This window comes from Marmota monax, unplaced genomic scaffold (assembly GCF_021218885.2).
Source record: "Marmota monax isolate L192 unplaced genomic scaffold, Marmota_monax_Labrador192_F-V1.1 WCK01_AAM20220418_F8-fsc00105, whole genome shotgun sequence".
Lineage (NCBI taxonomy): Eukaryota > Metazoa > Chordata > Mammalia > Rodentia > Sciuridae > Marmota > Marmota monax.
In genome coordinates, this window is record NW_026692947.1 from 5884900 (window position 1) to 5912581 (window position 27682).

Sequence of the window (27682 nt, forward strand, 5' to 3'; positions counted from 1 at the left end):
TGATTCTATCTTTTTCAGCTAGTCTGCAATACAAGCTTTATCATATATGTCATATATGAGGCTTCTATATATGCATGACTCTGTGTTGTACTCCTCTTGTCAGTTAAATATCCCTTGTCAAGTCTACATTGTCCCACTCACTATAGTTTACTTTTTTGAATCTTTTTTTTTTAAGAGAGAGAGAGGAGAGAGAGAGTTTTTTAATATTTATTTTTTTCAGTTTTCGGTGGACACAACATCTGTATTTTGTTTTTATGTGGTGCTGAGGATCGAACCCAGCGCCCCGTGCATGCCAGGCGAGTGCGTTACCGCTTGAGCCACATCTCCAGCCCACTGTTTTGAATCTTGATAGCTATCAGAAAGTTCCACTACTTGGTTTTTCTTTTTTTTTTTTTTTCAAACATTTATTTTTTAGTTATAGTTGTACACAATATCTTTATTTATGTGGTGCTGAGGATTGAACCCAGGGCCTCGCACATGCTAGGTGAGCACTTTGCCGCTGAGCTACACCCAGCCCGGTTTTTCTTTTTAAGTAATAAGTTCCTTAGCTATTTTTGGGCCCTTGTGCTTCAAGTTTGTCACATCCCTAGGACAGCCTTACTAGATGTTGCATTGACTATGTATAGAAATAGGAGAAAAGAAACCTTTTATAATATACTTATGGATTATTTTAGATTCCCTATGTAGAGATTTATGTTACTTGAAAATAATAGCAATTTTTTTTTTTTCTTTGCAGTCATTATCCTCATTTCTTTTACTGGTTAAAATCACCAGTGTAATACTGAGTAGATGTTATTTGTTTTTAGTCTTGATTTTAGAAAGAATGATTTTTATATTTCTACATCAAGTAGGATGTTTTGGCTCATTCCCATTGCTAATAGTTGATGGTAGCTATTGGTTGGAACAGTTCATGTGGACTCTGTAAACTGGTCGTCTTTGAGTGTCTGTTTGGCTTCTTAACGGAATGGTGGCAATTAATCCCTAAAGCACTGTGTGGCTACCCAGCTTGCCCAGCCTTGGAAATTACTCGGTGTCACCTCTACTGCATTCTGTTGCCTATAGATGAATCAGTTTTCCCAGACACAAGGGAGGGGTCATAAATCCCTGCTTCTCAGTGGCAGGAATGTTGAAGAGTTTGCTCACATGTTTTAAACCAAGATAAGAATATGCAATTTTCAAAAATATTTTTCCATGTGTTCTTAAGAATATTCTATACTCCATTGGTATAAGTTACATGTATGTATTAAGTTAAGCTTGTCTATTTTGTGGTTGAACTCTGTATTCTTATTGCTTGCCTGTCCTGCTAGTTTGACTATTTTTGTCTATTCTTCTAATCTGTTATTTGTTTAATCAATTATTGAGAATACTTTTTTATATTTTGAAGCTGTTGTATTAGGTGTATCTGAATCTAGAATTTATGTACTTGATGCTGAATTGAGCCTTTTATCAATATGTAGTATCTTTCATTTCTTGTTTTAAATCTTGCCTTAAAGAGTGTAAGCCTACTTACATTTTCATTAATCACGATCATTAATGTTTATATTTTTGTTTTTTCTTATTTTTACATTCTGACTTTTTCTAGTTTTCTGGTTGTGCTTCATGGTCTATTTTTCGGGATTAAGAATTTGTTTTTTTAATTCTATTCTACTAGTTTTTTATTCTATTCTACTTTCTACTAGTTTGGGTGTTTCTAAATTTTATTCTTGCTATTTACTCTTAGAGACTTTATCCTGCATGTTTAACTTAAAATCTAATATTGGTATGTTGTTAATGGCTTTTTGATTAATACAAAGCACTCTTAACCACTAGCCTCCTGATTTATATCCATCATGTTAGTCACATCTTAGTTTTTAAATGCCTCAAATTAAACATATAGCCACTGTTTAGATTTACCTATGTGTTAAGTTTTATTTGCTTATCATTCTTTCTTGAATCTTAGTCCTTTCTTTTAAGATGATTTCCCTTTTTTCCTGAAATACATCCTTCCTTTAGAGTTTATTTAGTGAGGATTTCTGGGTTGTAAACACATGTCTGAGACTTGAATTTAAAATGTATTCTTATAGAGAGGATTTGCATTTGTTTCTGCTAAGTTTCTATAGGCACTACCAATCTGAGGTACTTTAAACTATGTTTGATTTGGGGCTTTTCAGGCTAGAAGATTTTATAAACTTAGGCCCCAAACCTGCCTGAAGGCAGGCCTGTGGTTGTTTCTGCTTAGTGTCTATAAGCACTACCAACCTGAAACACTTTAAATTTTTGATTTGAGACTTTTCAGGTAGAAGATCATATAAATTTAGTTCCCAAATCTGCCTGAAGGGAGGCCTGTAGTTAGGGATTCTCAGGGGAGACTTTTTAAAATTGCTTTCTTTTTTACTCAGCCAAGGGTGAGATAGGCATGACTGACTTTAATCTCCTCTCCTTCTGCAGAGCAGGGGTATTTTTTCTACTTTACACAATGATGATACTCCCCTTTCAGTGTTCTGGCTTTGTCTCTCATGCCCTGCACTGGTTGTTCTTTGAAGCCTGGGCTTTAGGCAAATGCTAGTTCCTGCATATTTGCTTATCTCTCTGGATTCTTGCTTTCTCATCATTTCTGGCCGCTAAGGAATTTCCTCACCTCCCTACCAGCTCAGAGACGAATTTTAAACGATTTTTAAAAAATACTTGACCCTGCAGTTTAAGGGGTGTTATATTGGAAAGAATTTTCTGAATATCAAATCTGTCATGTATTACTTTGAGTTTTAAGAAATAAAGCAAAACTATGTTTCATTATACAATGGTTTTATGAATTTTAGTTAATACCTAAAGAACTGGATTATTGAATCTAGTCAGTAAATAAAATTCCATGTAATAGACACATTTAAAAAAAAAAAATGGATTCCCCTCCCAGAAGCACAGAATACCATTGTATTTTTCTATCACACTTTAAGAATTTTGCAGGTAATAGTGAAATGCTGCTTAAGACAACATGGTCATCATTATTAGAATAGCTTTCCTGAACTGAGTTTAATTCTTCCTTTCTGAGGTATAAACTGATATTTTATTCACAGATTTGAAACTTAAGAATTATTGTTAAGGTTAAGATAATTTTAACCTTTAGAGGTATACTTCTCTTTTGATTGATTGATTGATTGATTGATTACCAGGGATTGAACCCAGGGTAGCTTTACCACTGAGCCATATCCCCAGCCCCCTTTTTTTGATTTATCTTGAGAAAAGTTCTCACTAAGTTACTTAGGGCCTCGCCGAGTTGCTGAGGCTGGCCTCAAACTTGCAATTCTCCTGCCTAAGCCTCTAGAGTCTCTGGGATTATTGGCATGTGCCACCATGCTCAGCTCAACAACTTTAAAGTGAAGATGAAATGTTACATCTTTTCCAGCTGCCTAATCTGCATGTCAGAATTCCTAAGTTACCTCTTTTTTTTTTTTCTTATTTATACTTTTTGAAAAAGTTTGTATTTAGTAAATTATAGTTTGATTTTGTTTTTGTTTTTATTTTTCCCCCTCTGTTGCTTAGGGAAAATATATCCAATCTTTAAGCAGTAGGAATAGTTTAGAGTTAAAAACTTATTTTTTAATTTTTTTGTAGTCTTCTGGGCCTAGAAACTAAGCATTTGATTGAGTGAAATAATCAAGGATGCATCGTGTCATAGTCTTTCCCTTATCCTCCAGTTGATGAGTACTGTGTATAGGTTTGAACTTGTACATAATAATATAATTAGTTAGAAGTATTTTTCAGGTATACTTAGTGAAGCAAATACTTCTACTGGAAACTGTTTTCAGCTCATATATTTATAAAAACCAAATGACCTGTTACTGTTATCTTTATTCTCTTAGGGAAACACTGAACAACCTGTCCAAACTAGCAAGATTGGACTTGGAAGGAGAGAATATCAGAGTTTACAACATCGCCATCATTCTCAGCGCTCTAAGTGCCGTCCACCTAAGGGCATGTATTTAACCCAGGAAGATGTGGTAGCTGTTTCTTGTAGTCCCAATGCAGCCAACACCATTCTGAGGCAACTGGACATGGAGTTGATCTCTCTGAAACGTCAGGTAGTTTTATAAAAATAGTATATTTAATGATTCTGTCCATTTTGCTTATCTACTTTTTACCTAGGTTGTACTGTACTCTTGCAGATTTTCTTAGCACCCATTTATATAAGTTTCTTGGTTTTGGGTTCTGGGCATCAAACCCATGTCCTCCAGCATGCTAGGCAAGTATTCTTCCACTGAGCTATACTCCAACCCAATTTCATTCTTTAAAATTTGTGGAAGATAAGTCTTCCATTTCTGGATTTGAATCCCAGCATTATTACTTGTTAGCTCTGTGATCTTGGGCAGACTGTATTACCTTGCTAAGCTTTAATTTTCTGTGTATGAAATTGAAGATAATCAAAATTCTCATGCAGTTTATTGAGAATTGTTTGTAATATATATTGTTCAGCAGTGTTTGGCACATTTTGAATATTCAGTGATGACTGCCATTTTCATCATCATCAGTAGTCTTATAATAAAAATATCATCATAATCAGGTGATTAAGAGGCAGGACCTAGAATCAGGGAACCTATAAGTTCTAAATCTAGGCTACACCATTTCCTACATGTATAACCTTAGGGGAGCTGTTTAATTTCTCTCAGCTTCATTTCTCTCATCTGAAAATGAGAATTAAAATATTGTGATTGGAAGGAATTAAACAAGATTATTTAAAGATTATGTATGATAAGTGCTTAAAAGCAGTGCCTAACATAATAAGTCCTCAATGAATAGTTGTTGCTATTTCTGGCCTTTCTCCGGCTTCTTTTGTTTTTTGGTTTTCATTGTTATTTTTCTTTATCCCTTAAATCTAGATGTACTTATAAATCTGTCATTTCTTACTTCATATCATCCAGCCCTGTACCCTACATGCCAGTGACTTCTGAATCTATTTTTCAAGCTATGACTTTTCTCCCAAGCTCAATAGCTGTAGCACAGCTGCCTGCCAGATCTTCCACCTAAAGATTTCTTTTTTTTCCTCTTCCCTCTCTGTTGAAATACCAGAATCATCTTTTTTAGGCAGGGTGGGGGAGTACTGAGGCACTTTACCACTGAGTATACATACCCCCAATTCTTGACAGGGTCTTATTAAGTTACTAAGGGTCTTGCTTAAACTTGATCCTCCTGTCTTAGAGTCACAGGAGGGGGATTACATTAAGGCATATGTGCCACCACGCCTACCTCATCAGAACTTCTTTGCCTCATTTTCTGTCATTATCTCTCCCCCAACACACATAATCCCAAGGGGTAACCCAGCTATATGAGTTTTATCGTTGAAATTTCTTTTCAATCAGTGCTCTCATTTATACTATACCTTGTTTGACCTTATCACCTCATGTCTGACAACTTCTCTCTTGTGTATTCTTTCTGTCTGCTTTTTAACTCCATGCAACACACACAGTTGTCAGTTATAAAGCTTATCATTAATTTCTACTTGTCTTTTGCAGGTAATAGTAGACACTGATTTATCAAAAGGCAATATTAAGAAATTTGAAATTCATCCTGAGTTAGGAAACAACTGATTGACTTTAAGAAGAGGTGTACCATGGTCATGTCACATTTACATTTTTCAGCTCTCTCCACCTGTGTGTGCTCTCTCCCTCCCCCTCTCTCCCTCCCTCCCCCCCCCCTTTCTTTCTTTCTACTGGTTCTAGGAATTACAGGATGCATCCCTATGTTATCACTGTGAATTTAGCATACTCTTGATCTTTAGAAAAATTGATGCATTATCTTTTCATATTATGCAATATTAAGAAATTTATTAGTAGTTTAAAAACATTGAAATTCTGAAGTACATGTATAATATCACTGATAAAATAGAAATTAATATAACTCTTCACACTTAATATAAGAACTTTTTAACTGTTTAGCGTAGGACTAAGATTCTCCAACATTTTCAGACTTCTTTATCCCTTGACCCTAGTTATCCTGTTTCTCTTTCCTTAGCAAACTTCCTGAATGAATATATACAAAAAAATTACTTCAGTTTTCTTACCACCAGTTATTTTCTGACCCTTTCCAATTTAGTTTTTGTCTCATATCCCATTGTAGTTGTGCCACTGAAGACTATCTTAAGATCATTTATGAAAGAATTGTCAGATCTAATGCTTCCTTATTGGTTCTTATCTCCCTTGACTACTCAGTAATGTTTGACATTATCAACCACTCCTTTCTTCTTGGAATTTCTTTCCCTTGACTTATGACACTGGTCTCTCTTGAGTTTCTTGAATATGTCTTTGAGGAGTGCTTAGTCTTTAGTCAAACCATGCATCTTTGCAGGATTCCCCATCCTCCAAATCACAGTTCTCCTTTTTAGAAAACTCCAAAAACACTTTACCTATAATATTTTCAAAGTTCTCAAGAAAACGGAGGAATAAAATATACTGGTACCTGTGCTTATATTTCATCCTCAGTACTACTGCTATACATATGGATTATTTGTGCGTGTGTGTTGCTGAGGATTGAACCCAGGGCCTTATGCATGCTAGGCAACCATTTTCCCTACTGAGCTACCCATCCTCTTACAGTTTTTTGTTGTTGTTTTTGTTTTTTTAATAAAGGTACTTTGGTTTCAGCTTTTAAGCTTCCTTGGTTATTCATTAGTGTGACATAGTAAAAGTTTACATTAATAATTTCATAAGTTATTACTACTTTTACATTGCCCAGACTGATTTCCACAACTAACCTAGTTATCTGTGCTCTCTCTCTCTCTCTCTCTTTTTTTTTTTTTTTTTTTTGTATTCCCTGTCTCAGTGAGTGGTGAGTGCCATATACACTCACTCAGCTAACTAGTTGTCCTTGATTCCCCCTAATTCTCCACAATCGAGTGTTTACAAAAGAGATCTTAATTGTTTCTGGGTTATTTCTTTATCCGACCTTGTGTACTGCCATGATCATTCCTTCATACCTTCTGTTTTAATGAAAGCTTTCTTAATTAATATTTCTCACTTAGATTGTTAAATTAATCCATCCTCTTTACCACATTCACTTCTCCATATTATTACCAGAAGTGTCTTTCTAAGAGACAAATGTGGTCATGTTGTTCCCTTACTTAAAAATCCTATGGTTTTCCTTCATTCTTTAGGCAAAATTCAAATTCTATAATCTGGCCTCAGCTTTATTTATTACCCAAGCCCTTGGGCTTTTTGTCTTCCTAAATGCTTTTCTGCCTTGAATGCATTCCCTCCCCCAACCTTGTCTGCCTGCTTAATTCTTGCTAATCTTTTAAAACTCCTTTAGGTGTCAGCTTCTCTTGAACATTTTCCCTGATCTTCCCTACCACCCTCCATCCAACAACACAAACATGCACATCTACTTCTTTCTTCTCTGTTTTTTCTCTCCAAGTCTACGTTAAGCGTTTTAGCATTTATCACATTTTTATATTTATTTATCTTCCCACAAATCTATGAAATCCTTGAGAACAGGGACACTTTACATTTTACATCTATATGTCTAATGTAGCCAATTAATTGTCCTTGAACCATCATAGATATTTATATTTTAGCTGTATTTAAGATCTCTAGTGAAAAAAAATTCACAAATTCTTTTATAAATCATTTGGTTGTCCACACTGGGGAAATTAAAAAAAAAAAAAAAAAAAGAGGATTAAAGTAACCAGTCCTGACCCTTAATGTTCTAAATGGCAAATAACAGTATTGCCAGTAGAATAGTTATTTAAAACTTGGCATGGTTTAAATTCAGATTGTACCTCCTATATTTATGGTGTTAGGAGTTTCTTAACCTCTCTGTGCCCTTTATTCTTCATCTCCAAATGGTTGTAATAGAAATAGAATCAGTTCTACACTAACTCTTGTTTTGAAAGCTTTCATTTGTTCCATTGCACTTGATATACTGGGGAACAATTTAAGCATAACATGAATTGTGTTCGCTCAAGTATGAGTTTGTCAGCAAAAAGTGCACCCAGCTGACCTGAGAAAACACATACCTCAGACATGTACCAGCTACTTCAATTCACTGTGTGTTATGAACCATATACATCTAGTGTTAAAACTTTGATCTGATTTCAAATAGCCTTTCTTCTGCTTCATAGTAACTTACAAGCTGGGGGCAGCAGTAGCAAGTGCTAGGGATCAAACCCAGGACCTTAACCATGCTACGCTAATGTTCTACAATTAATTCCTTGGCCTCATACTTATGAATTTCTTAATAATTTAGAATGTATATAACTGTGGTCTCATTTTTGTTAGGTTTTTTTCTTTTCCTGTTTGTCATTACTGAAGTTTTTGAGTGCTGTATCCCCACCTGTTTTTCCCCATAAGACCTGTGATTTTTTATTGCATATGTTGAATTATAGCAGATAGTGCTTCTCTCACAGGGAGGTTGTGAAAAATTAAATGATTTTTTTTGTCCAGAGTACTGAGAGTGATTTTTTTATACATAAATACCTAATATTAGTCACCATCATTATTCTTACTAGAATAATCATTATTTGGTCAGAACACTGCGGTAATGAGAACTTTTGATGGAAATGAATCCCTAAACATTGGTTGCCTTTGGTTATAAGAGACATTGTTAAAAAGGTATTCAGAGACTATGATTTATGATATTTAAAAATATTTAAATCTAGTTTCAAGTCTATTAAATGTGTATATTAGTTGATGTGTGTATTAATTAGTTAAATGAGCAGTATAAGTAGCCTAAGTGTGATAAGTATATTTATTCTCCTGAAATAAAATTTCAGAGAGTTTTGATATATATCCTTGTCATTTGTTTGAGTATTCAAAAATTTACCTAAGTGCATGATCTGATTTATATTTTGGGTTATTTGTTGAAGGTTCAGAATGCTAAGCAAGTAAACAGTGCACTTAAACAGAAAATGGAAGGTGGAATTGAAGAATTCAAACCTCCTGAGGTATGATATTGAAAAATACATGTGATTAAACATAGTGAAGCTTATTCTTTCAGTTATCCAGTCATTGTTTAAGTACTGTTTTGGTGACTTGTGTTGGTAACTACTCTGAAGGTTTCCTAATATGGATAATTTGTCAAATATTTTTTCATTTAGGTAGTTGATATTTTGAGGTTTGGCTAATGCTTTTTTATTTAAATTATTACTGCCCTTAGCAATCCATATAGAGAAAATACTTAGGGAAAATAGCTATAGGAGCAAGCACAGTGTATGTGAAACTAGAAGGTCATCCGTAAACAAGCTGATATATTTCTGGGACTATGCAGTGTTTTCTCAAAGCCCTTTACTGCCTATTTGAATTGGTAACACAGCAAGAATAAATCATAAGAAAAGGAGTTCATTTCAACAGATTTTTATTTTCAGACATTTGTCTTTCAGTTCAGATGAGGATTTTCCTATGTGGATTTAAATTCTTGTACTTATGTCCCTGAAAATAAAAATATCTAAAAAGATATAGATCAACCATTATTTTTGTGCCTTGTATTTTAATTGAAACCTAAATGTTTTTTGGTATTTGTGGTATTTATAGGACTCCTTAAATGCCCTGTAAGAACCAGTCAAGTCTTTTTATAGAAGTTTCTACTTAATATAAAATATTTTTTCTTTTTTAATACTCTTTATGTTATGCTTCATATCCTGGATTTGCCTTCCTGTGTATGTGATAATCAAATAATCTTATTTGGTCCTAATAATGGGACTCTTTTCCCGCCTTCCAAATCACAGGCTGACTGAGCTATCTACAGATGAAATATGTGTGAGGGGCTGTGGGAAGACAAAAGAATAGTGCTTCAGGGGCTGGGGTTGTGGCTCAGTGGTAGAACGCTCGCCTAGCACATGTGAGGTCCTGGGTTCGAGCCTTAGCACCACATAAAAGTAAATAAATAAAATAAACGTATTGTGTCCAACTGCAACTAAAAAAAAAAAAAAAACAGTAGTGCTTCAGAAATAATGTATGTGTGGCATCTTAGTCATTAGAATTATTCTTCCAGAAAGGAAGACTTATTAAAAAAAAAAAATGTTGTTGTTTTTAATAATCTCTTTCAAGGTTAGGTTATGAAAAATATGTTCTAAACCCAGAGTAAACTGACAAACATTCTAGTAGCATTTATTTATGTAAGGCCAGTATAATATAAAAAAAAATAGTGCTTTATTTTGCTGTATTATGACAGTAAAAATTATTTTAAATTTTGTATTGAAATGTTTAGTTTTTTGTTTAAGCATGAGTTTAAATTCATAAAAGTGAAAAGATTAAAGTTCCCATAATTTCAAAATAAAATTAAAATACAACAGATACTAAAAACATTATGGGAATACCAGGAAGAATTTTGTGCCAATAAGTTTGAAAAATTAAAACATAGAACTTTGTTGGAAAATATCTTACCAAAATTGCCTGAAAAAGAAAGAAAAAACCAAATAACTTATAGTCATTAAATAAAATAATGGAATAATTAACATTTTTCTCATAAGAATATACCATGCGTAGTAACATTACAGAAAAAGTCTACCTATTTTTAATGAAAAGTTAGTCTTAATTCCAAAATATCATAAAATTATAGGACCATCTCAGTTATTAAAATTATATAAAGTAAGATTTGCAAGTACAGTAGTATTTTATCCTACCTGCCTGCTACCTCCTTGATTTCACAGAAATTCATACAAGTAGGTAAAGCAGGTATTATTATTTTACATGAGGAAACTGGACTCAGAAAGTTTAACTGACTTACTCAAGGTCACACAAGTAGTAAATCAATGGAATGCTTGACTGTATTTTAGATTTTTTAAAGTCCTGCTTCGTCCTTGATTAGCATATATTATGCTGTCACTTTCATAGAAGAGCAAAATTGCTTATTCGATTCTCACAGTTTAATAATTGAGTTAAATTTTATCAAGCATTTTCTAAAATCTTGTTATAAAAATAATGATCACGATAAAATCACTTAGTCATGCATACACTGAAATTTAAGTATTTGGGGTGACTTATTGAACTTATATGATTTAATAGTATATATAATATTATATGTTTTGTTATATTGAAAGTCCCCAGGGTATATTTATATTTATCATATTTTCCTGTTCCTTTCAGGAGGAGGGCAACTTGAATGGATATTTTTCAAAATATTAGATTCATAATCACAGTAAAGACCTTTAGAATCCTATCATCCATCCTGTTACCTTTAGGTTAGAGTCTACCTAATCAGAGAATGCTAATAACCTTCAGAATAATTATAATAGGTCATTAAAAGAATTACCTCATAATTACTAAGGAGCTTTACTTGTTAATTTGGCTTTATTTGATATTTTCATTTAGGGAAAGAAAATCCATTTGCTTCCACAAGTGTTTATTTATAATCTGATGTAAGGCACAATGGTGTGAAGCACTCTGAGAAGTATGGTGGGGGAGGGTAGGAAAAAGGACAAAATGAGGTGATTTTTTTCACCTTTTTTTAAAAAAGGACTTACGTATAGATGTTGTAAGACAAACTGATAAAAGTTATACGGTAGATTTATAAACAAAGTGCTACAGGAAAATAGCAGCATTATTCATTATTCATTCTGGCTAGGATAATCAGGAAAGACTTCCTTAAGGAGGAATGTTTCATCTGAGGCTTGAAAGATAAGTGGAGGTTTTACTGTCACATAAAATGGAGAAGAGGACATTTCAGGCAGAGAGAATGATAGGAATAATGATGAGGTGTTGAATAATACATTCAAAATATATATACAGTCTGGAAATAAAAAGCACTCTTACAAACCAATCAACAGGTATTTCAAATATTTCTGTATAGTATTCACTTACTATGAACTCATTATTGGGCTAATTGCTGTATGGAATTCAGCAGAAGTATAAAACAATCTTCTCTCAAGAATCGTATTGTCTACTTAGGAAGGCAAACTTGGACGTGGAGGAATAATGAAAACCATATGAGTGAGATATTAATGAGGTTGAGTGAGGACTTCTTTGTGATAGAGATCAGTGGGCAAGAGGCAGAAGTCCTTGCAAAAAAGAAGCAAATTAAGTCAAATGAAAAAACCCTGTTGTTTCTTCAGTATAGGAGGATGTATTTATTTTTTAATTGTATGAAAATTATCCTCAAATATTATGTTATGCAGTTTTATGCAGGAGATGTTTGATAGCTACTAAAATACTAAGTATATGAGTGATGAATGGTAAAAGGGTTGGAATAGAGTTGGGTATTAGTTATAGGAATGGAAGCAAATGATAACACTGCAAAGTAGGAAATAAATTTATATCTCCTCAAGTTTGTGAGCATATTAGGGGTAGAGGTAGCAATTTTTGTTATGCTTTGATTTGTTTTGGATGGAGGTAGGTAGATGGAGACAAGGAGACTAATCCAAGAAGAAAGAATAATATAACTGGAAAAATGAGTGCTTTTTGAAGCTATAAATTTCCCATCCATGAATGTTTTCTTGCAAAGGTGGGTAACCCTTTTATTATGGATGTTGGATAGAATTTTCAGCATTGAGTAGAAGGTTTAACTTGGTAATCATTTCCAGCTCTTCAGACTTTATATATATATAATATACACATGCATACATATAATACTGCTGACAAAAGTGAGAAATACCTGTAGGCAAATTGATTTATTGGGGAAAGGATGCAGTAAGAATGCTGAATTCACTAAGGAAGTCATGAATTGTTTGTTCTAGAAGTATCTTTCATACAATTATTAGATTGTATTGTTGTATATTATTATTTTTTAAATAACAACATTTCAGATCAGGGTTTGGTGTAGAAGGATATAGTCTGTGGTACCACCCAGCTAATTTTGATATCAACACAGTTTTAGATTCCTAGTTATGTTCGAATTGTCCTTTTTCTAAATTAAATCTTTACTAAAGTGTAAATGGCTTTAAAATAGACTATAAAAATGAATAACTTAACAAGAATCCTGTCTATCTAAAATTTTTGACCCTATTTCTCCTTCCTTCTCTTTTTACTGCTTCCATTTTGTCATATAGTAACTATTTAATCCCATCTGGTTTCAGCTCTTTCCTCCTAAATTTTTCCAACAAAACTGCTTCTTAAAGGTTGACATTGTCACTGAAGACAAAACTTTTTATTCTTCATACCTTTTCCTGAGCTCTTGTTTTAGGTGACTACCCATCTTTCTCTTTGTTCTGTAACTTTTTTTTCTTTTTTCTTTTTTTACCCTCCAGGTTGTTTTTTTTTTTTTCTTCTTTTTGTTTTTTGAACCAGGGGCATTTTTTTTTTTTTTAGTCATTGAGGTACATCCCCAGTCCTTTTTATTTTTCACTTTGAAATGGGGTCTCACTAAGTTGCTAAGACTAGCCTAGAACTTGTGATCTTCCTACCTCAGCCTCCCTAGTCACTGGGATTATAGGCATGTGCCACTGGACCTGTCTTCCCTTAACTTTTGAGAGATTATGTTCTCTTTTATAGCTACTATGTTCCCTTCTCAGCATGATTTTCCTTTCTCTACATAAATGTAGGCATTGTCCAGGGTTTCTCCTCAAAATTCCTTTTTTTCCTCCTCCCTTGAAGATAGAATCTCACCATTTAACTATGTTAAAATTGCATCCTATGTGCATTTAAATGATTCAAATTCAACTGGATAGACGTTCAGCCATTTAAGAGAGAGAAACAGAATGTTTAGCCATAGCAAGTATAGTATTGCTGCAATTCTGCCTGATTCCCATTTATTGAGTATCTGCCCCAGAGTGAACATTCATGAATTGAGAATTATGAATCCAGCTCCTTCAATCTGTTTTAGCTTCTACATGACTCTTTGAACTGAGAGAGATTCTAGTATTTAAATATATATAAAATATACACAGACATACATATAATTATACGGATTGGCAGTTGTATTTGGGGTTCAGCTGAAAAACTAGTGGTGCATTTCAGTGCTGGAGAGAAGTACCTGATTGTATGGATCTATTGAGAGATTGTGTGCCTATCAGTGGCTACACTAATAAGCACATTTCAAGAGTAATTTGGCAATGGGGATGCCACAGTTTTTAAAAAGAAGCCCAATAAGTAAGTCCTGAGTAAGGTATAACTCCATTATTTTCCCTATGAAAATTTTCCAGACCCTTCAAAAATTTATTGGAATAAACTTATTTTACCCTCAAGTGGGCACCTGAGCTCTCCCTGAGTGTCCTATCCTAGTATCTCATTTTCAGCATATCCCAAATTAAATGCATCTTTGCTTTACCTTTCTACATCTCCCAAATCTACATTTCTTGACTTCTAGATTCTTAACAGCATAGCTCTTCTTCCAGCTTTCCAGGGTTAAAGTCTTATTATGGATAAAATCATACTCTTCTCACATATACTCTTACCATCAAAAACACAACCATTGTTTATTAAATTTAGTGCAAGCTTATCACCCTTGGTTTTTTGCCATTTTTTCTATGATTAATGACCCTTAATACATTTTAGTTTAGTAAAATACTACCAACTTTCTGGGCTTATTTATCACTTTTTCCTGATAGATTCTATTGTTCCCTATACATGGAATACCTTCTGTTTTCCTTTCAGAAACTTCTTTCCTAAAATCCATCTCAATTTCTAATCCTTCCAGTTTCCCTTTTTCTTGTTCATGTCAAGGTGTTACACAGAGTCACTTTATCTTTGCAAAAAGTTCCTTTATCTACCGCCAAAGGTCCTTGATATTACTGGTCAGTGGATATATACTAGTGAAATCTGATTGATATTACAATATCAAAATTCTAGAATTTTTTAAACAAAAAATTGGGGAGGAACATTGGAAGATTTGGGGAGAAAAAGATCCATTCTTCTCAGCCCGTCACTTTCTTTAGAAATTTAAAAAAATATTTTAGGACTTAGGCCTATTCTACATTCTGTGCTGATTTGTAACACTGTTTTAGGGTGAGAAAGGCTAGATTTAATATAAATTTGAAGGGAAGAAATTTTAAGAGTCACAGATCTTTTCTAAAGAAAATAAAATATCTTAAATGTTAAAAACAAGGTTAAAATTAACATTTGTAATGAATGATAGGAACATTGTAGTTGGAAAATTGACAACTAATAGGTTTTCTCAGGCTTCAATATCTTTGATATAGAGCATAAATGTTAATGTTGTACATTCCAGATTTGTACATTTCCCTTTCATTACCTTTCTGTGTGGGTAAAAAGTAACTCAATATAAATTTTAATCCTTCTAAAAATGGAGTCTTCATAAATCAGTTTTAGTACTCTCATGTCTGTGATTTGGTGAAAAGTTAAAAAAAATAAGCACTTTGAAAAAATGTCTGTCTTCATATCCTCATTAGGAAATTCTCTTTAATTTTGTAGTCAAATCAGAAAATTAATGCCCGTTGGACCACAGAGGAGCAGCTTCTAGCAGTGCAAGGTATATTAAAGATAAGCAGTTACTGTTGTTAATAATTATTTAACTTGTCATGAAAGGTGACTATCATAGTTCTTCCCTTCCTTTAGAAGTGGATCAAGAAAGAAAATGGATTTTGTATTAATCACAAAGTTTTGGTGACCAGGAATTCTGTGTTGTATTTGTGGATGTGACATACTGAGTCTATGTACATTTTGGGTCCAGAACAGCACATAATGCATTCTCAGCACTGAATAATCGATGTTGGTGACAAGCATGACCAAGTCATGTGGGCTCGGTGTCTGCTTCAGTATTCTTGCAATTAGACTCATTTTTCCTGTATCACTCATTGATGATTCATAATTAAAAGCATAAATTATAATGTTTTTGGTTTTTCTAATCACTCTGTGTAGTAGTCTCTATTTTATAAGTGTCAGGTCCTGTATGTTTAACTTTCAGTTTATCATACCTTACTTAAGAGATGTACCACTGAATGCTTAGAACCCTGGCTTTAAGTATTTGTATTTTTTAAAAGAGACTGAAGAGGTATAAATTATACATATAACATTTTAATGTACTATGTATAACTTTTTTGAGTTATATGACAGAAGACCTTTTTGTGTTCTGAATGCCCATGGGCAAATTTAAAATGCTCTAAACTTGGATTTTCTCATGTTTGAATTACCTAAGAGCAAATTGTATATTTTTATTCAGTATTGTGGGGTGTTTTGTTGTTTTTCCTCTTTAAGATGAACTATCTGCAGAACTATCTGCAGAACTATCTGCAGACTCTGATTGAGTCATTTTAAGTATGTATTTTGGGGTTTTTTTTGGGTGGTGGTGGTACTGAACCTTTTTGTGTTGAGTATCTATAGCATTTTTACCTAGATTAACTATTATAAGGGTCCCAATGAAACGAATATTCAAGTACACTTTTTAAAATATTTCCAAATGTTCATGGCAGAATATATTTATAGAAATGCCATGCAAGCATCATTCAGATATGAAAGTAATGTAATTAAAGATTGACTAATAGATGACTCTACAGTTTGGAATAGAGAACGTGAGAATTAGCCCATAAAGAGAAGTACTTGATGCTCTGAAAGCAGGTAGCTGTGCGTGAGTATCAAGCACATTCATAGAACTAAGTTTCTGAATGAGTCAGAACAAGGTTTAGTTACTTTATAATGTTCAACAATAGCTGCTTTAAAATTAGACTCTGATAATTTAAATTTTGTTTAAAACATTAGTGAGCATTTTCAATGGCTGCTTCATATTCCTTTATAACTATGACTGACAGCTCTAGCATAGTTATTTTGAATAGACATTCCTTTTATTCAAGTAAACCCTGTTTCCCTCCATCTTAATTCTGTACTGTAATATAAGAAATTATCCCGGTGAAAAGCAATTTCTGAATAGGATTTTCTAGGAAAACCTGGGCTAATATTTCTCTGTTCAGCACTCAGGATTTGATTCTGTTGTACAGAACTACTTTAAGTGGTAGAGTCCATTGAAAATTACGGCTGGGTTGGATATTAAGAAAAGCTTCATTCAAGGAAAGGGCAGTGGTAAGATTTGTGTATATATGTGGACATAGCTTATTAAAATGGAAGAACAGAGTATTAACACATTTAATCAAACATTTCCTCTGTATTCAGGCATATTCACTATTATTAATGCTTATTTTAAAAGTAACCCTTTAAATAAATTATTCTAATGCAGCCATTTGTATAGAAGTACACTTGATCTTAGAATTTCAAAGAATCTTTTTTAATAACGTGTTAATGTCTCGTTTTTATTTATTTTGACTCTGGAATTTTTGCTTCATTTTGGCCATTTTGTTTTTATTATTGTTATTACATGAGATAAAACAATATGAAGCTGGGCTGGGGATGTGGCTCAAGTGGTAGTGCACTCGCCTGGTATGCGTGGGGCACTGGGTTCGATCCTCATCACCACATAAAAATAAAATAAAGATATTGTGTCCACCTAAAACTAAAAAATAAATATTAAAAAACAACAATATGAAGCTATCTGTGTCCAAAATAGTTGTTTTGAGTGAATTAAAAAGTTCCATTTTGTCTTATATTCCCACATAATGCCCAGAATTATGTCTTATAAGTAGTATAATTCATATAGTAATATCGACTGTACCTGAGTCTTGGTGGTTATATAATTGCAGTGTCTAGCTTAATGTGTAGTTTGCTGTTAAGAAGCTATTTATCAGGCAGTATTTTCTTTTTTATTATTTTTCTTTAATCTTTATTTATGAGAAATTTTTATGTAGTTTTGCACTAATGACTTTACTTTTGCAACGCAATAATAAATTGTTTTGATATTAACACATTTTAATTTGTAGAGCATTTTATATTTAAGACATTTTATACATGTATTCTGCCTTGACACTCATTTGTAAAATGCTTTATTTTCTTGCTTATAGTAGTCTATTTACAGTGACCTGGAGAAAGAAATAATGACTCTAGTGCTACTATTAATAATTATAACTGTTACATAAACTCTCTTGTTGTAACTCTTTTAAAACCAAACACATTAAGTTCATTTTCTTTCCTAGGGTTTAAATATATCTTTATCACTTTACTTTCCTAACCTATCTACTTAGATTTTTGTTAAGTAAATGATAACCATTTAAGTAAGCTTCTCTTTCTTTTTTTCTTAATTGAAAGGGGAGTGAGGAATCAAGCTTAGATTGAATAGTAATGTCTGCTTATACTTCTGTAATCTATTGATTTATTATGCTCTTTTTAGTTCTACCTATAATTTTAGTAACATTGTTCAAAGATCCCCAAGTGGGTTATCATTAATGCTGCTAATTTAGTTCATTTAAAGTATCTATCAAGAATAGTTATACAATTTCTGTCATCTGTTCTAGTCTTAGATATCTAAATTTTACATTATAACAAATTAATAAGAGCAAGACCAATCATGATCTTCCCATATTTTTGTTAATGGTAAACTATTATCCCTGTTTGTATCATATATATAAATATGTGTCTCATATATTAATGTTTATATATAAATATCTTAAATTATAGTACAAAACACTCTTTTAAAGTTTATAAGGGGGTAGAAGCATGCTAAACAATATTTGCCGTTTTTTATTTTAGGCCACCTCTTAAATGTATTCATTTCCTGGTTATTAGTGCTAATAAAAATATACATATATAGATATGCACATATGTGTGTGTATACACATACACACTCCCCTGTTAAAATTTTTATGCTCTAATTTTATCAAGATCCCAATTTTAATTTTTAGTTCTTTTAAAACAGAAAGTGACAGAACTATGTTCAAGTGGTGTGTTTACAGTAAAATTTACCTTCTCTTTCTATAGTTTATACATTAGATCATTTTAAAGAAGAAATAAAGTTGCAGATCTAGAAATTGCTTCTTTCGTTTGACATTTGATAATAATGTAAGGATAGTAAACATGAATGATCAAAAGGAGGTGGAAATAGGAGATTCATACCTTTGCATTTGAAAGGCACACTTGTGCTTTAGATAATTCTGTTATAACAAATCCCCCAAGAATGAAGGTTAAAAAATAGAACTGTAAACCCTCTGATGCACTTACTTCAAACAATCAACAATTCAAAATTTCCAGCATTTTTGCAATGAAATTTAACTTATAACAAGGCAAGGTGAGAATACATATATAGAAGAGACCTAGAAGACAAAAGATAGATATTGAAAAGAAAATACATGATTTTGACTTTCAACTCTCAATTATATACAGTATTCATTGTTCTGCTGCTATTGATATTTTCTACCTTCTTTAACATTGAGTATATGAAGAGATTTACAGGAGGTTCAAAGAAACTCATGTTCCCAAGTGATTAAAATTTATGTCTTAGTGATTGAAAAGAACCACAATCCTACTTTCTAGATGTCACTCTATTACTGTTGTTTTAAAACTGGATTATTGATAATTATGGATTATTTATAATTCCCAACTATATTAAGTACTTGCTCATTTAAGAAATTTTGGCATAGGAAGAAAAAAAATTCCCTGAAATTGTAATACCTAGAAGCAGCTTGCAACAGTTAATGCTTTGGTTTTTTGTGTGGAGTGTTTTTTTAAGTCCAAATTTAGCTTTTTAAACATACAAAAGCAGCTGTCCATACTGTCACTTCTAAATAAAAAGACAAATTCAGATTCCATGTCCAGTTTTGGGAAACAGCATATAAATGTTCCTGAAGGTAGCATCTTGTTAGCCAAAGCTCAAAACATGAATGGACAAACTCCACTAATTTAAAATTTGAGATAATGTAGATAATGGCTATGGTAAAGTCTTTACTATTAATAACAATATCTTCTTTGGCAAACTAAAAGTATAAACAACAAGTGTAAAAAAAATTATGTATGTTTTATGTTGGGTAATGTAGAATACTGGTTGGAAAATGTGAGCTTTCATAAAATAACAAAATATCTTAATGACAATATTTTTATGTTAATTCCCAAAACTTTAAAAATATATATTAAATAGTAAAGAATATCATCTGCCAGCATAGGAAGTCAGGTTGTTTTAACTTTGAAGTGATATTTAGAAACTTGATTAAATATCATTTTTTTTCTTCATGGGAAATTTATGTTTCTCCAAATGTATATTCCACTGACTCTTGAAAATTTTAATTAGCAATTATGGTTCACATGTACGGACCTTTTATATCTTTAGGAAGATATTGACTTAATCATCATCTTTAACTCCCTTGTTGAGAAAGCAATCAGATTGCTTTTTGATTAAAAACTATGAAAAAAAGAATGGGCCACTTGTCCCTAGGTACAGATCAGAACTCAGATAGCTGTGATGCTGTAGTTGTTAAGTCATTTGTTCCTCATCACTACCCCTGATAGGTGTCCTCTACAAGCTTAATTGGGGATTTCTTCTCAAAAAGCAGTTCCAGCAAGTTGGCATTTCACTAGACTTTGCCTAGTTGAGGACCACAGTATAGAGCTTTAAGAATTACATCCATTTTCTAGCAAAAACATATTGTTGAACAGAGTCATCAGGAGTGTGAAGGTGATAAAGAAGATTATCATGTCTCTTGTGGTTTAAGGGGCAAAAATATAAAATAAAGCCTAATAGAAAAAAATCATATTTCCTGAACACTTTTTGCAGACTTAGCATTGCAGTAATGCTTGTGCTGATTTGCATCCCATAGGTCAGTACTTCCAACCTTTTTCACATCATGTATACAGATGAAAATTATAAAATGTGTCAGAACACAGATAATAACAGATGAGGCTGCTCCAGTCCTAAGACTGCCTAGGAGCTCTGGCTATTACAGCCCCTAGCCAGCCATCCTGCAAGTCAAAGGGATTATTTTTTGTGCATGCTTGTTCTCAGGACATTGATTGGGATCCAGCCAAATCAGAGGTCTGCGTATGATCTGAGCCCTTAGGTTTTAGATAGATATACAGGAGTTAATAATAACACACCTGGGTGGCTTGGAAGAGGTCCTCCACATCCAGGTCTCCAGAAAAAACTAAAGCTCTTATGGAAAGTAAATATGACAATATTGGTGACATGGTAAAGTCCATTGAGCAAGGAAAATTAAGAAGTAAAAGAGCAAAAGGAAGATAGTCAGGAGGAGACAACTTTGGAATTTATTTTGCAATATTTGGAATATATTTTGTAAACCAGATAGGTATTATATCTGCAGACTTAGAGTAAGAGTTATTCTTAAGATCTAACCCTTTTCTTATTTAAAGTTTTTATTTGTAATCTCCCATATTCAGGTTTGGCCATTTCTAGAATATAAATTAAGTATTGTTTATAAAAATTAGAACATTGATGGAGCACAGTATCTGATTTCTGATCAATAGATATTCTTCAGCACAGCTCTCAAATTTATAAATTAGAAATAGCACAGAAACTTGGTCTTTTACAAGCTGCTATTCTCTAAAGTATAAGTAGTGGAGAAGTACTTGAATATCTTAATAGTAACTATTACTGTGAAGTAATCTGGAATCTATTGTCCAATAAGCCCTCAGTGTAAACCTAGTCACTATTAGAATTCCTCTTATCTGTGAAGTTCAAATTGGAGATCAACCTTTAGATTTAAAGGGAAATAAATTCATTTGTGTTGATAAAATATTGCAAACAATGTCTGTCATTATTATTTTTTGTTATAATATGAGAACAAAGCAAAGGAGCATAGCTTACAAACCCAAAGCTCTGCATTTAACATAGGATATAATTATAGGTAAATGATGGCAGACTTCCCTCCAAATTCTCTAAGGTAAAGAAAGGAACTCCCTGTGGATCAAGCCTGGCTAGTTGAATATAGCCAGAGATGCTTGTTCCCCAGGAGCAGAATTAAAAACAGAATCAGGTCACATGGGTGCTTTCAGGTAATTGGGGATTTCATATTAATTGATATCAGTAAGAATATAACTAGCCTTTCTGCTGGGATATTTTATATTTTGAGCTAAGTGCATCTGTTTCTAGAAATGGGTCCATAAACTTCTTTTAGAATTCCTTTAAGAGCAAATTAGTATCTATTTTAAATTCTATAGCATAATCTGAGCTTCATAAATCAATTACTATCCTTCATTATAATGAAATTTTCTTAATGAAAAGTTCTCAAATAGCAGAGTACACACATTGCTTCTAAGAGCACTACTCTAACCTTATTTAAGCTATAAAGCATGGTTAGGAATCCTCCTCACGCAGTCTTTAGAACTTATAGATGAGTTAACATCCAACTGATTCTCAAAAATACCTTCCCTTTTTTTAATCCATCAGATTGTGATAATTCTACTTTTATATTTTAACTCTTATTTCTTTTTGTTGGTATCCTGGTGGGTTAGTAATTAAGACCAAACTTATAGTGGGGGAAACCTAAGGCTACTCACTCAGTCCATTGAGGGGATAAAAGAGATGGCTCATTCCCATCCAGTTTTGTTTACAAACGGTGTTGCTCAAATTTAGGTGACTGGCTACTAGGGAAATAAATGAATGTGGAATTGAGGATGGAACAAAGAATTCAATGCTTTACAATAAATGGACTGTATTTGAGAGTTCAAGAGAGGATTGGAGAAAATAACTGAGTATGTAAAAAAATGGTAAGTTTCTGATTGTTCAGTTGAAGGCAAGTGGCTGGCTCAATGAAATGACCTAATTGATAGTTTTCATCTGTGACCCTGATATCTTAGCCTCTGTCTCAGAATTGAAAAATGAGCAGAGTTTATCAGATAGGATTTCATTGCTGGTATCTTTGGTGTGTGCATGATGTATAGTACACACAGCTCTCCTTACTGATCCTTCACAGGTGTATTATTTACTTTGCCTTCCAGGTGTCCGCAAATATGGTAAAGATTTTCAAGCTATTGCAGATGTAATTGGCAACAAGACTGTTGGCCAAGTGAAGAACTTCTTTGTAAACTACAGGCGTCGGTTTAACTTAGAGGAGGTATTGCAGGAGTGGGAAGCAGAACAAGGAACCCAGGCTTCTAATGGTGATGCTTCTACTTTAGGGGAGGAGACAAAAAGTGCTTCTAATGTGCCATCAGGGAAGAGCACTGATGAAGAAGAGGAGGTGTGTTTGTGTCTGGAATTTGAGCTAATATGAGTTGAGGAGTCACCATTTTGTGTGGTGTTCTGTAAGGTTAATTTGTCAGAGGATTAGCTAAATGAGCATGAAAGGTTGACAATACACTTACTCAGTGGTGCATCTATCGTGACTCTTAAGTCATAATGACATGCTAATTTCTGATCCTAGCAGAATGGAGAGTGTATTGTTCTTCCATAGTCTTATTTTTATTTCCAGTGTTAAGCTGTTTACTAATAAAGATGCCTGTTTGGTAGCCTCATTGCTTTTTTTTGTTTTGTTTTTTATTTTGTTTTTTGTTTTGTTTAAAATAAAAGAAGCTTGTGCTTCCAATAAACACTGGTGTTATGTTTTTGTTTTGTTTTGATTTGTTTTGTTTTTCCTGTGACAGCCCAATCTATATTGTATTAAGTTCATTAGGACTTACATCTCATACATGTATTTTTGTTTCCTCACCTCTAGGCACAGACCCCACAGGCTCCTCGGACTCTGGGTCCATCACCTCCTGCCCCATCATCCACTCCAACACCAACAGCCCCCATTGCCACTCTGAACCAGCCTCCACCACTTCTTCGTCCAACACTGCCTGCTGCCCCTGCTCTTCATCGGCAGCCTCCTCCACTCCAGCAGCAGGCTCGGTTCATCCAGCCCCGGCCAACTCTAAATCAGCCTCCACCACCTCTCATTCGCCCTGCTAATTCTATGCCACCCCGTCTAAACCCAAGACCAGTGTTGTCCACGGTTGGTGGTCAACAGCCACCATCACTTATTGGAATTCAGACAGATTCACAGTCCTCACTGCACTAAAAATTAAATTGGACAGTGCTACAGTAACTTTTCACCCCATCATTATACCAGTGCTCATCTGACTGATGCAAAAGAGGAAAGAATAATCCTTCCTAGATGCTGAGGCTGCAAACTAGTTCTGAGGCAGTGGGCTGGCATAAGTGAATGTCTAAGAAATTTTTCAGTTCAATAATATGTTATAAAATAAAAAGCCTCCAGATAGCCTCCTTTCTAGAATATGTGTTCACCAATGTGATCTCATAAAAGGAAAAGAAAAAAAGGATTTAAGTATTCTATATATACCAAGGGTCTTTTTGTTTTGTTTTTACTGTATTTATTTTATTGAGGTTCTTTATATTCCTGCCTCTTCATAGTCAAGGCTCTTAGTACAAGAATGTTGACTTAGTAATTGTGAAAACTCCTTAAGTTTCTTAAGTTAAGGACTTTGGCTTTTTTTTCTTTTATTTAATGTTTTAAAAACATTTTCCTATGTTAGGAGTGCAAGAATAAATAGCCTGCATTTCAGATTTTGATATGTTCATTTAATTCATATTTAAGAAATTATAGCTGCATGTCCCTTTTTTCAAAATGTGTTGCTTTTTTTTCTAAAGGAATTCTAATTCCTTTAAAAGAAAGCAATTTAATCAATTGCAAAGCAATTATATGAAATCACAAAGAATGTACTGAATCTACTAACCCTTTAACATACAGTTTAGGGTCCTAGTGTAAAGTCCTTATTTAAAGGTCATTGACCCCCGTCATCTATCAGTAGTAATAACTAAATTGGAATAATAATTTTACATACAAATGAGGACTTAATTTATTGGAATATAATGTCTTTAAGTTCCGTGAAAATGTAGTTCATTTTGAAAAGAATTCATATTTCTAAATGCCATTTGCTTTTAACTAGTTGTTGCCTACAATTGAGGTCTTTAGAAGAGAATTATATTTTGTCAGTTATGTAGAGACAATGGTTTTGGAAGCATTTATTTCCACTACCCTTTTTGTGTTTAGGTTATTACCCTCATATTTATTAATAGAGTTTGCATTTAATATGAAGGGTGTTTTCTTGATAAATCTCTATTGTACTATTTGGATACAATTGTTTATTCCTTGCAGCCAACCTATTCATGGGTTTGGTTTAGGGTTAAATCATCAACATTTCATAAAATGAATTTTTAGAATTTGTTCTGCATTATCTAAAGATGTATTAGTATATAGTCACAATTGTGCTGTTAACTAAATACTGAGACCCCTTTTTATAAAGAAAAAGACTTCAGGTCATCTTAATTCAATACATAATCATTAAGCACCCACAAAAAATATTTTACAAGTGATAGTATTTCAACAATGTGTTACTAATATTTTTGATATAATGATTTCATATTGGAATCATGACTTGTGCAAAGGGACAGATTTGCTATACTAGTGGAACATAAGACTAAATGTTTGCACATTCACATTCTCATCACATTTAGAACTACTTCACCAAATAGTCAACTTCAAAAGTCTTAATTTATGTTTTGAGAGGTCATGTATTCCCAAAATATTGGAAAAATAGTCCCTTCCATTGGCTCTACAGCCTTAAAAGAGCTGTAGATTTAATTTCATCGGTTCCTTTTTCTTTTCACATTCAGACCAGTTTCTTCTTAAGCACCCTGTGTTCTGGAATAACCAAAACATTTTGCAGGATAAGTCTTTCTTTCTCATTGGATCATTGTTGAGGCCTGGATAATAACCAGATGAAATTTAACTGACTTTAAATTCTTAATATTATAGAATTTATACTTATTTTTACTTTAAAAGCCATGGGGGACAATTATATATCTTAAAATATCTAGAACATTTTTAAAAAGCACTTAGATTGTCTTGCATATGTGCATACTATACCTTGACAGCTTTTATTGTCTTGTCTCTTGTCAGTAGACCTTCAGTACACAGTATGTGGGATATGTCAGTCAAGTTGGTCAGCACCAGCATCTGTCCAGCTGTTCGGTATATTGTGATTCATTTAAAATCTGTTCTATCCCAAACATGGGCCAAGGTGCTGTATCTGAGGGATGTGCTGTAATTTTATTTACATACATTAGAGCGCACAGTAGAAAATCTTAGCTTCATTAGTAATATGACACATGTATATAGTGAGATGTCTTTATTATGTGCTTTGCATATTTTGTAAATATTTTGCACGTCATTTTCCTTTTTTGTTTAAGCAGTGTTTGGCCTGGAAGAGTGATATGCTTGCTGCTTAATCAAAGGATTAAAGATTTAAAGATGTCTATGTCTTCTATTTTTATATAATTTCATGTTGTATGAGGATTAGGACCTCTTCACTGTGAAATTCTAAATATTGATTTTTATAAAAAAGCAAAATCTAGAAATCTTTTAATGACCATTTTCATTAATTCTGAGGTTATCATTTTTGAAAATCTACACCAAAGTGTTTTATTACATAACTAAAAATAAATCACAATATTGATGCATCTGGTAAAATTAATGAAAAAATATTTTCTCTAAATGATTTAATTCCAGTGTAATATGGATGGAGGTAAAGGTAAGTTATAATCAAAATATGTTCTTCATCAGTGAACTTACAAATAAGTGAGTAAATGAGAATATAAAATAAAGATGAAAGAATCATTTTCTGTCTTAATATGGGCCTATATTCTTTTCAGGAATATATGTAGAGAGCAAACCAAGAATGTGATGTCATTATTTTTAAAAAAATTAGGACTTTTGTTTGGTTAAAAGTACCAAGTTTAGTTATTAAATGTTATGTTAATTTAATGTTCCTTGTTATCAAAAAAACATTACCCACAAATATTAAAAACTGGTAACTAGTTAACACAGGTCTATCAGGATTCCCTAAAAAGAAAATAATCTTACAACTCAAAGCAGAATTTGCTTTTCTCTGAATACTTCCCAAAGATAAATTATAAATACAGTATTATTACAGGAAACATAAGGAAAAGAAACCAAATTGTTTTGATTTTTTTTAACTTAGAGATTATAGATTTTGTCACTTAGAAGAACATAATAGACTAAATGAATACAGAATCCAAGTGTCAAGTTTGAGAAACTTGACTGTATTAGAAAATATCGAAAAGAAACTAGCTCATTTTTATGACAGCTGATGTATGGGAGTATATAAACAGTTTTCTTTTAGAAAAAATAGGTCACATAGAACTCACCCCAGTTTTCATCCCTATCATAACTTCGGTAACTTCCTTGTGAAGGAATGTTATTGCAGCAAAACAATGGTGTTTGGAAGTTAAACATTAAAAGGAATGCAAAGTGAAATTATGTCTGAAAGGTCATGTGGACTTATCTACCTTTTTCCTGCTTTCTGAGCCCTATATGCTTAGGGGAATAAGACTAGAAATTATTGTTGGACTGAGATATTTGCCACTGGCTGTTAAACTACTGATAAAGGAATGAGTATTTCAACTGTGGTAACTTCTTAAACTTTAGAATCCTAAAGGAGGAATTTGGATGAGCAGGATCTAAGGAAAAAACGGTGCTGAAGTGGCAAGATTGAAGGGCAGTCTTTACAATGTAAACAACATATAAGTTAATGTTACAGAATGCTTTATATAAAATGTCTTTTTCCTTTAGATTATTTTAAGAAAGCTTGGATTTTTGTTCTGCACGATTTAATTTTATTTATATTATAAGGTATGATTACCAATAATTAATAAGATCCTGAATAATACAACAATATAAAATGTCTCTTTTTAGAGTGCTTCCTAGCTTACTGCTCCTAACAGCTTTCTTATTTGACAAAGATTAGGCTTGAGGGCTGGGGTTGTGGCTCAGTGGTAAGAGTGCTTGCCTAGCATGTGTGAGGCACTGGGTTTGATTCTCAGTGCCACATATAAATAAAGGTCCTTTGACAACTAATATATTTTTTAAAAAATTAGGCCCACCCAAACAAATTTTTGTTCACGTGCTGGCTCTTCACACCATTTGGTTTGCATATACTGCATGGTTGCCCCTCTACCTCTTACAGGATGTCTCTTTTCC

The 27682-nt window shown here is 33.0% G+C and overlaps 1 protein-coding gene across 9 annotated transcripts in view; it reads left to right on the forward strand.

Moving 5' to 3' along the window:
- The window catches only part of Rcor3 (REST corepressor 3), a 44654-nt gene extending 18602 nt beyond the window's left edge, over positions 1 to 26052 (forward strand). For 6 of the 9 annotated variants that reach the window (XM_046452126.2, XM_046452128.2, XM_058581961.1 and 3 more), the window contains 5 exons: positions 3837 to 4055; positions 8831 to 8908; positions 15267 to 15324; positions 22620 to 22861; positions 23336 to 26052. In XM_046452126.2, the coding sequence (XP_046308082.1) occupies positions 3837 to 4055; positions 8831 to 8908; positions 15267 to 15324; positions 22620 to 22861; positions 23336 to 23680 (942 nt within the window). In that variant the 3' untranslated portion in view covers positions 23681 to 26052. The remainder of the gene's footprint in view (positions 1 to 3836; positions 4056 to 8830; positions 8909 to 15266; positions 15325 to 22619; positions 22862 to 23335) is intronic. The other 3 variants (XM_046452130.2, XM_046452131.2, XM_046452129.2) reach the window with 2 other exon arrangements.
- Positions 26053 to 27682: the final 1630 nt, after the last annotated feature.